The following is a 9,875-nucleotide window of genomic DNA, read 5'->3' as shown; positions in this document are numbered from 1 at the left end:
ATCCTTCGCAGAGTTATTCAAAGGATGATCAGAGTGCCAAAACCACTCGTGTGCTTTTCAATGTTTGTAATGTTGCCCGAGCCGTGCCGTCTTTTTATTCAGGGTGTGGGTGTGGTGGCGGGGTTTAATCGCTCGCGATCCAGAGTTCGAGGCTCGTAGCCGACTCCCGTAGCCGAGGCCTTAGGCATCACGACATCCACGACAAACAGGATCATGGAGCAGATTACGAACACACTTTCCAGTTCAATTTTAAGGACAAACGTAAGCGATCTGGCAGCGTCGAGAGAATCTTTCGGCGCCTTCTACCGCAACAGATGTCGATCTGGACCTGGATCATCCGCGATCCAGCTTTACGCCAGTTACGTTTCGGGTTCTGCTCTTTAACTCTGCTCGAGATCCATTGAAGACCATTGTTGTTTACATTTTTTGTTTACATTTTTTGTTTACATTTTTTTCCCATTTTTTTGACATTTTTTTAAATTAAGGAAATTAGAAAATTAGTCTGAACGTGGGTTTAGAACAGAGTCTTTGACAGCTGTAAATATCGTTGGATAGACTGTGGAATTTTCACCGGGTAAAAATCTCTAAAATCTCCCGCGAGCTGTCAAACGTTCTCTCGCGGTGCATTATCAAATCCGATATTCAGCAAGTGACCTAACTAAGGTCGCGGTCGGTCCGAAAGTGAAAAGTAGTTTGCTAGTTCGCTTCCTTCCAGCTCCAGCAGCGCCGCATCAGTAAGCCGTACGTGTGCCGGACCCGCGCCGTGAAACAGCTGCACTTGCCACGGCGATTCACGGTCCTCTTTCTTTGCATCCAATATCAGTGAGAGCCGAACACCGCCAGCAGGGCCTCCGCACATCGAAACGACTGGACATTTGAACAAAATGTTACGAACAATCATCGTCCGAAACGAGAATCTCCTGCTGCAGGGATCGGTCCGAAAGATACTGAGGGGTAACGCGGTTCGCGCCCTCAGTGGCGAGTGTACCAAACGATCGGCGGCCAGCCATCGCAGGTAGGTGGTCCTTCCCGCAGTTCCGTTATGTAATCCGAAGATATTGTCGGCATTATCGGTCTACGTACAAAGTAGCCAAGAAAACATTCGTTGACTGACGATCGGAGCCGGTGCATCGCGGATACACATTGGAGTGCTGAGAGTCCCATCCAAATCGGATAGAACGCGACGATAATAATCTCGGATATGTGATGCGTTGTGTAATCGATCAATTTGTTCCGCGAAGCACCGCGCACCATCGCGACTCAACAATCTGCCGAAGAGCGGCGCTAAAACGTCATTTCGCGAGCGATTGTGTTTGTGATTTCCCGGATTCGCCGCTCGCGTGACGAGCCATTGAGAGTTGAGTGCAACTGCGATACTTGTGTTGATAGTGTACTAGTACAGCCTTTGTTTACGGCTAGAACGGAACAACGGTAAATAATCTGTTTTCGATCGGATTGCTTGCAGCAAGTCACATCTGCCAGCCGGCAACAATCTCAAACCGGTAGCATGGAGGGTGAGTTTCGTGCGAGGCTACTGCAGCGGTTTTCCGGCACACTCCAAGGTCCTGCTGCCGGCCCTTTCACCGACGATGGAGCTGGGCACGATCGTCAGCTGGGAAAAGAAGGAAGGCGACAAGCTCAATGAAGGTTTGTTTACGTAGCGTTACGTTGCAAAAGCGTCAGCGCGCGTCGGCTACTACTTAGCATGTGTGCGCGAAGCAACGTCCGAGGATGACTTTGATGACTTTCATCGAGTAGCCCGCGGCGTGACACACAAGTGCCCGAGGCTTATCGCTTGCGATGGTAGATTGATGGCTTCGCTTCTCGTCCGTTTCCTAGGTGATTTGCTGGCGGAAATCGAAACCGATAAGGCCACGATGGGCTTTGAAACACCGGAGGAAGGTTACTTGGCCAAAATTCTTGTTGCGGCGGGACAAAAAGACGTACCGATCGGCAAGCTGGTGTGTATTATTGTGGAAAATGAGGCCGATGTGGCCGCTTTCAAAGACTTCAAGGACACGGGCGCGGCACCGGCCAAAGCGGCCGCTGCGGCACCGGCCCCAGCCGCACCCGCGGCAGCTCCGCCAGCACCAACACCGCCACCTGTGGCAGCCGCGCCTCCGCCGCCACCACCTCCACCAGCCTCGGGCGCGCCGATGACTGCCGTCGAGCAGCGTGGCCCACGTGTCTACGCCAGCCCTATGGCCAAAAAGCTTGCCGAACAGCAACGGCTGCGATTGGAAGGTGAGAAAACACCACCAGCCGTGGGTCATTTCGTCTCACTAACGCGCATGTTGTATTGTCCATGTTCCTCCCATCGGTGCTCTCTCGGCAGGCAAAGGTTCCGGGCTGTTTGGGTCACTAACGTCTAAGGATCTTGCAGGTATGCAGGCGGTCGGAGCAGGCCCGGCTGCGGCAGCGGTTGGAGCAGCACCAACGATTCCGGCCGGCGCAGCGTTCGTCGATATTCCGGTGTCGAACATTCGCGGGGTCATTGCGAAGCGTTTGCTTGAATCAAAGACCACCATTCCGCACTACTATCTCACGGTGGACGTAAACATGGATGCGATCTCGAAGCTTCGCGCCCGGTTCAATAAGCAGCTGGAGAAGGAAGGCGTCAAGCTTTCGATCAACGATTTCATCATCAAGGCAGCGGCCATGGCCTGCAAAAAGGTGCCAGAAGCTAACTCAGCGTGGATGGACACCGTTATCCGACAGTTTGATGCGGTCGACGTATCGGTTGCCGTGTCGACCGACCGTGGACTCATCACCCCGATCGTGTTCTCGGCCGATCGCAAGGGCATTGCCGATATTAGCAAGGACGTGAAGAATTTGGCGGCGAAGGCGCGCGATGGCAAACTGCAACCGCAGGAGTTCCAGGGTGGCACGTTCAGCGTGTCGAACCTGGGCATGTTCGGGGTAACCCATTTCTGCGCCATCATCAACCCACCGCAATCGTGCATTCTGGCCATTGGTGGCACCCAGAAGCGCATCGTACCTGACAAGGACTCGGAGGCCGGGTAATTATTGGGCTACATAACTACATCAAGAATCTGCGCTCTTGCTTGCTGCTCAGTAACTGAAAGGCAACCTTTTCTTTTCGAAACAGATTCAAGGAAAGTGATTACGTTTCGGTGACACTCAGCTGCGATCACCGTACGGTGGATGGTGCTGTCGGAGCCCGCTGGTTGCAGTACTTCCGCCAGTTTCTGGAGGACCCTAATTCGATGCTGTTGTAAAGTGTTGATCCAATCCACAATCAACCCTAATGGTATGCTGCTGTTTCGCTGTTTCCTCGACTGTCAAGTCAAGACGCCCTGAACGCTCCTTTTTCCTTTTTTGCAGGCCGGCCATGCCTTACAACTAGGACAAAAACAACATCGTAACAAAGGGACAGGAAACGCAATAGCGTATGATGGATAGATAAATTCAGCTAGTTCACCCGTGTCATGTACAGTCAGTCAGTGTAGCGCCAAACGAGTCCATTTCACCCTTCAGCGCTCTCCCGAACGATCCTAGGCCGAATGGTTTGTTCTTCCAACATATTGTCGGTGAACATAAACTGCCCAGTCCGCTGCACTACTTGTCGAGAGTCCAGCGTAGCCACCGTTGTAACAAAGTTAGTAAATAGCTTCCGCATTGAAATGGGCCTCTTCAAAAAGGTGTGTCGTTAGCATCTGAAGGGTCAATTTTGCACACTCAACCTGTTCATAGTGTTAGGCATTAGGGAGTACTGGAGAGAGAGAGAAACGCCCTGTACAATAGACACCAAACGGTTCGCACAGAACACACCTTTGGCGCGCGACGAAATGGAGGATGAACACACAAATGGCGCAGTGAAGCCACTGCCCGTAACCCGTCACCATTTTAGTTACCCGGGAGTGGTGAAATGAAGAATCTACCCAAAATGAGAGCAGTTAGTCATTATCGAATTTTCCCTGAAGAAAAAACAAAACCAAACATCACTTGTGAATTGGAAATATCGCTAGAGAACAACAGACAAAGCAAATGCTGATGGTCCTCTTGTTGAACAAGATCTTATTTTATAGTTTCTATTTTCCTGTATGCGCTTCTATTACTGTTTTAACATCCAGAAATAAATGAAATTTATTTATTGGTTCTCGCGATTCATCTAGGTCCAGTGTGTCTGAAAAGCTGTGTAAATTCATTGAACCTAAACCGGTTCACAATCGTAAAAAATCAGCGATTCCCAAACTGTGGGTAAGAATAAACCGTGGAATGTTGTAGTCTGAAAGGATAAGGAAAGGAGTCATAGCTAGTGCCCTTCCCGTTTCATTCTCAGTGTTAAGCAGCCACCCAAACGACCCTTTTATTTGATTAAACGTACCATTTCAGCTTTCGTACAGTGCTTGATAGAGATTAAACTTTGCTAACCAAATTATTGGATCACATCGAAGTCCATTTCGCAGCATCCACGTACATTCAAAGTTTCCATACTTGTTCCAGGAATGTGGAACATCATTCGCACTCGATAGGTACCCTCTCCCATCGCCACGTATTGCTCCAGATATTTAATCTTCATAACCGCCGTATCCAGGTTGAACCGTCCCTGTGTTGATCGTAGAAAGAAAGGGTAATGGCACGGTGATGGAAAGCTACCTCGCTACTAAGCGCCCCACATACCGTAACTCGCCCACAACGGTCGCCATCTATCATGGCGCTTGCCAGCATAAACCACGGGCCACTATCATCGCTGTGAAATCGATCACAGTGCATGGGCTCGATATGTTCCATGGGATTCTCGACACATGTTACCGAGTTTTGTAACGGGCATTTATAGGTAGTAATGATCAGTTCCCAATTCACGTGGTCTGAAGATTCGCGCACTTCGTATTCCGCATGGAGAGTGTTGCAAACACCGTCGGCATCCCGATCGTATTTAACAGTTTCCACCGAGATCGGGACGGAATCGTAGGGCAGATTCACATCTTGGCAGTTGGAAAACGTCGTCATGTTGATCCTCTATGAATTTCAGCAATCGCAGCGGTCAGCAATTGCAGAAGGGAATGGCCCTCAGTACTTACCATCGATTCCACTCGGTGGGCAAGTGCCCCTACGACGAAGTAAATTACCAGCGAGTACATTCTGTTACGAGCAACCGACATCTTGATACTGATACTAAGATCGCATCGACTTTTTATTCTGTTTCGTTGACAAGACAATTTGCACCGCAGCTAATGTTGATAATTTGACCAATAGTTCAAAAGCCTGGATTAGTCAAATAACAGCAAATGCATATTGCATTGCGATTGAAACGATGACTCGTAACTTTCACCGAAAATCACAATAGTCATTCAATCAGCCGGGGACCCGCTGGTATTAGAAGCTACAAATGTTGCTAATCATGCTGCATATATGCATCGCTGCAGGTGTACATGGTAGGAAGTGTGGTGGAACTTATCAGAAGAACGATAACTAATTTTTCCTACGTTGCGATCCGCGGAGTTTAACGGATAGTAGTAGTGTCTCGATAAATTTCTCACGTGCTCTTGTGCGAAGGGTCAATCATGATTTTTATCGGTCGGATACTTGCAGTGATGAAAGAGTAATTGTTCTGCATAATAGTGCTTTTGATCACGCATGATCTCTAGTTTCTGGTTCAACGTACTGCTTAAATTCGATTCATCTAGTGTTTCGTCTCGTCAACCGTTTTGATTTACAATCGTATTGATCATATAAACAGATTGATTAAATGGTCTATTGTTTAACGGTCTATTGTTATGTCACTGAACATTTTCACAAATCTCGCATTTCCTCCAACGGTTTCTTCAAACTAATTTGACGATTTCTGTTCTATAATTCTGTTCTACTAGCATATCGTGTCATCATTGCGTATTCATATTCATCGTTTTGCTGTCAACGGATTGTCAGCGCACGAGAAAGTGAGAGAGCGAGAGCGCAGGCCCAGAACCGCGGCAGTCAGAGCAGGGCGGAAGATGGAGCTGTCAGTGGGTTACAATTTCTACATCAACTACACACACAAAAGTGCACCAAAAAGAAAAAGACGGCCCAGTTTGCACCATAAAAAACATTTCTATATCCGGTTCTTTATTGTTTGCAAAACTTTTCCCAGATACTAGCCACGGCACCGGTCGAAGCTGTTCAAAACTAAGCAAGCGGATTTCGAACGGGCAGAAAGATCTGCTCTCCGCTGAGGCTTCAAATCGCCCTCGGAGAACTAATCGTGGCGGAAGAATCGAAACTAGTCTCGTCACCCGATATTCCGGGATTTTAGCGTCAGCCCGGGCGACACCGAGGAGACCGAACCGAAAGGAATACCAAATTACGTAAGGGAAGTTCTACTGTTCTTCTTCGTAGCAGCGGGCAGCGTCGAAGGAACGATCGAATCCAGTACGAACCCTGGTAACTTGTTGATGGGCGGCGGTTGTGGCAGCGGTGGCGTTGGGCAACGTGCAGATTCAAGCACCTGCTGTTTATTTGGAAAGTGATCGAACCTCGATTCCACCGTATCGCTACCGGAAACGCCGACACCGGCAACAAACCGCCTAAAGGAACAAGGAAACAACGAAATTACGACGGCGGTATCGGAGCAGGCGCAAAACACGGATTTCCGAACTACCCACTGTGTGAAAAACCCGCTGATTCGCTCGCACCATGGATAACGATGGCTTGTCGAACGAGCAAACGGAAAAAGTTCTACAGTTCCAGGACATAACCGGTCTGGACGATATGAACGTTTGCCGTGACATTCTGATACGGCACCAGTGGGACTTGGAGGTGGCATTCCAGGAGCATTTGAACATCCGCGAAGGTCGGCCCTCCGCTTATGCGACGGAATCTCGAGCCCCCGCCGTCGTCAACGATCGGTTCCTGCAGCACGTTTTCTCGAGCGTTCGGGCCAACAATTCGCCGCCTCCGAACGGGATCGGGGGGCTGATAGGGTATATGTTTAACTACATCGTCAACTTCTGGTACAGTGCCCTATCGTCGCTGGTGTCGACATTTTTGGGCCTCTTCCGCGACCAGGAAAGCATTCCGGCCGATCCGCTCGGCGATGTGCTGAGGTTCATTCAGACGTACAATGAAAAGTACCCGGAACATCCGGTGTTCTACCAGGGCACCTACTCGCAGGCCCTGAACGATGCCAAGAACGAGCTGCGCTTTCTGCTAGTCTATCTGCATTCCGAAGCCACCGGCGAAGCGACGGCCTTCTGCCGGGGTGCCCTGGCCGACCCGGAGGTGACCGAGTTCGTCAACCGGCGAATGCTGTTCTGGGCCTGTGATATGGCCTCGCACGAGGGCAAGCGGGTGGCCGCCACGCTCAGCGTCCGCACGCACCCCACACTGCTCATCATCGGTATGCGCGCCAGCAAGATGATCATTATGGGCAGGCTAGAGGGCGATTGCTCGGCCGAAGAGCTCATCCGGCGTATGGACACGGTTGTGGCGGACAACGAGGTGTGGCTGAACCAGGCGCGCCAGGACCGGTTAGAGCGTGACTTAACGCAAACGTTGCGCCAGCAGCAGGACGAAGCGTACGAGCGGTCGCTGCAGGCCGATCAGGAAAAGCAGCGACGAAAACAGCTCGAACAGGAGGAGGCCCGGCGCATTCAGGAGGCGATCGAAGCGGAGCGGCAGGCGGAACAGCAGCGGAAGGAGGACATCGAACGGCTGAAGCTGGAACTGGCCGACCAAGTGCCTTCGGAACCGGAAGCCGCCGCGCAGGACACGATCAGCATAGTTTTCAAGCTTCCGAGCGGGTTGCGGCTGGAGAGACGATTTCACAATACCGACACAATGACGGTGGGTAGCGACGCGAAGAAAGGTGTGCCCATTTGGCGGTTCATTGTCATTCGATTCCCGTCTCCACTTTCGCAGGATATTTACAACTTTATCTTCTGCCACCCGAACGCGCCGGATTGCTTCGAAATCACGACAATCTATCCGAAGCGCGCGCTAGAGTGTGTTCCGCAGGCGGCCGGCGAAGGGCCCGGTCCAACGTTGCTGCAGTCGGGGCTGAAAAACCGGGAAGTGCTATTCGTTGCCGATCTGGACGCGTAGTTTGGTAGGGCCTTTCTCACATCTAGCTGCAACTAACTGTGACCACCTTCGGGATGGTTGCACTCGATGCCGTGCATCTTTTTGATTTGTTCTTTTTAATTTCCACACCAAAAGAAGCACAATCTATCCGCACCAAGACCGTTTGTTTCCACACTCCCGTTGAGATGTGTTTGTCGCCGAAGGCCATTCCACGGAAAGCGAGCTCGATACTGGTGCGTGCATGCGACATAGGTACAGCTCGTATCTCAAACCCCCCCCCTTTCCCCCCGAATGCCTTAAGTTAGGAACGATTCTGTGTTCGACCATGCCCAGTGTGAGCAAGTGTGACACAGCACTTCAATAAACGATCAGAGCAGGGACCCGGCGAAGTGCGGAAGTAGTGCGTAAGAGGAATCGATTTTAGACAGCCCCTCCCCGGCAGCATTAATGTGGCAATCGCGATGAAAGGCATAGCAGTGCACTACCAAATCGAAGTACTTGTGAATACTTACTTTCATTCTTCGCATAAATGAATATATTTACTGCATAAAACCGTTGTACAATCGAAGGCGACGAAATTTAAGAACAGCGTAGCGCGGCCGCGAAACCGTTGTAAACGAGTCGGCCAGCGTGTTGGGTTGGTCGTTTTTTCTTTATGTGTGAATTAAACCTTCAATTGAATGTACCGAGTGTTTCAATCGCTTACTGTCTGGTTCCTCTCAAAGTGGACCCTTTGATAACGCTGCTCATGGACGGGTGCCGAAAATCGAATACGGAGATCGTTTGAAATGCGTTGTAGACTACATTCAATTTATTAATTTGCAATGATAATGTAAATAAGTTCCATTGTATAATTCTGAAGCTTCCACGCGAGAGGCTCTACTATAGAGTATGGTAAAAGCAGATGAAACAGTAAAAGAGTTTTAATACTACACAATACGTTTGTCCAATTGTTTCCACTCTTCTAGCCCTAAAGCATGACTACTTTCACTCTCAAGCCCCTATCTACAACCGGAGCGGCAGTGCTGTGTTGTTGTTCGTGATGTTTTTGGCCGGCGTTTTGAATTGAATCTTTCGAATGGCTTTATCTATTTGTGTGGTGTAACTTAGGGTTCAGTCTTACTTAAAATGCAAAATCACGCTCGCGTAACGCCGTAATTTTTTGTTGGCCACCCAGAGACGCTTCGTTCCTAGATCAGTATATCGTTCGTACTGTTGATGTTGATCGGAGGTAGATAGATCGAGCGGATCTGAGCCCGCAATCGTGCAATTTCCACATCCTCGCGCTCGAACTCCCGTATGATCTGCTCAAACTGTACCAGGCCTTCGCGGGTGCCCGGAAATCCGTAGTCCTTGATCACGCTGATCTGGATTTGCATCACCAGCGGAAAAACGTTTTGCATCATTTTGATCATCTCCTTACCCGAGTTGGCTTTCGCTTCGCCCAGTTTCTTTGAGTTTTCCGGCAGGTTCACCGTCTTCAGAATGTCCACGAGTATCGTTTTGCCCGTCTCGGCGTTAAAGTTCGAAAGATAGGCCATAATGCTGCCGTACGGGTTGTTAGTTAGTTGTGCACAAAGGCTTGTTTTTGGCTTCGCACGCCCTTTGCGTTGTTTACGTTTACGGAACGGAACCGTGCGCCCAGCTTAGCATAAATGGCCGTGAGAATACTTTGAGTTGAGAAATACCTGCCCATCACCTTTCGAGTAACTTTATCGTTACCTCATTAGGATGTTTACGAAATTTCGTTTTCAATCTAAAAAATCCCTTGGAATCCTCCAAACTTTTGCAAGGATTGCTAGGACCATTGATTATCGAAACACTAACTGGCAACCATCGACGGTGACGCTGTC

General features: G+C 49.7%; 4 protein-coding genes across 6 annotated transcripts; 2 read left to right on the top strand and 2 right to left on the bottom strand.

Moving 5' to 3' along the window:
- Positions 1-635: 635 nt before the first annotated feature.
- On the top strand, positions 636-4,127 carry LOC131211318 (dihydrolipoyllysine-residue acetyltransferase component of pyruvate dehydrogenase complex, mitochondrial). Of its 2 annotated transcripts, none has more exons than XM_058204736.1 (6): positions 636-1,015; positions 1,466-1,647; positions 1,840-2,244; positions 2,384-3,020; positions 3,110-3,271; positions 3,346-4,127. In XM_058204736.1, the coding sequence occupies exons 1-5, from the start codon at positions 885-887 to the stop codon at positions 3,237-3,239; spliced, it is 1,485 nt and encodes a 494-aa protein (XP_058060719.1). In that variant the 5' UTR covers positions 636-884; the 3' UTR covers positions 3,240-3,271; positions 3,346-4,127. The 2 variants fall into 2 exon arrangements, with proteins under 2 accessions (XP_058060719.1, XP_058060718.1); XM_058204735.1 differs by having other exon boundaries at positions 2,336-3,020.
- LOC131211319 (uncharacterized) lies at positions 3,351-5,143 on the bottom strand. 2 transcript variants are annotated; one of them, XR_009156892.1, is made up of 4 exons: positions 5,046-5,143; positions 4,645-4,983; positions 4,349-4,570; positions 3,351-4,249 (listed from the first exon to the last, which is right to left on the bottom strand). XR_009156892.1 is itself a non-coding variant. In XM_058204738.1 (3 exons), the coding sequence occupies exons 1-3, from the start codon at positions 5,124-5,126 to the stop codon at positions 4,400-4,402; spliced, it is 591 nt and encodes a 196-aa protein (XP_058060721.1). In that variant the 5' UTR covers positions 5,127-5,143; the 3' UTR covers positions 4,258-4,399. The 2 variants fall into 2 exon arrangements, 1 of the variants encoding a protein (XP_058060721.1); XM_058204738.1 differs by lacking the exon at positions 3,351-4,249 and having other exon boundaries at positions 4,258-4,570.
- An 883-nt stretch (positions 5,144-6,026) lies between these two features.
- LOC131208284 (FAS-associated factor 2) lies at positions 6,027-9,066 on the top strand. Its single transcript, XM_058200964.1, has 2 exons — positions 6,027-7,785; positions 7,861-9,066. Exons 1-2 carry the CDS (start codon positions 6,637-6,639, stop codon positions 8,041-8,043), a joined length of 1,332 nt encoding a protein of 443 aa, XP_058056947.1. The 5' UTR covers positions 6,027-6,636; the 3' UTR covers positions 8,044-9,066.
- On the bottom strand, positions 8,824-9,590 carry LOC131208285 (protein C10). Its single transcript, XM_058200965.1, has one exon. The coding sequence runs from the start codon at positions 9,561-9,563 to the stop codon at positions 9,213-9,215; it is 351 nt and encodes a 116-aa protein (XP_058056948.1). The 5' UTR covers positions 9,564-9,590; the 3' UTR covers positions 8,824-9,212.
- Between the last annotated feature and the right edge of the window lie 285 nt (positions 9,591-9,875).

Source organism: Anopheles bellator, chromosome 2 (genome assembly GCF_943735745.2).
Source record: "Anopheles bellator chromosome 2, idAnoBellAS_SP24_06.2, whole genome shotgun sequence".
Taxonomy (NCBI): domain Eukaryota; kingdom Metazoa; phylum Arthropoda; class Insecta; order Diptera; family Culicidae; genus Anopheles; species Anopheles bellator.
Note: the sequence above shows the minus strand (reverse complement) of the source record. Positions and strands in the feature narration are given on the sequence as shown.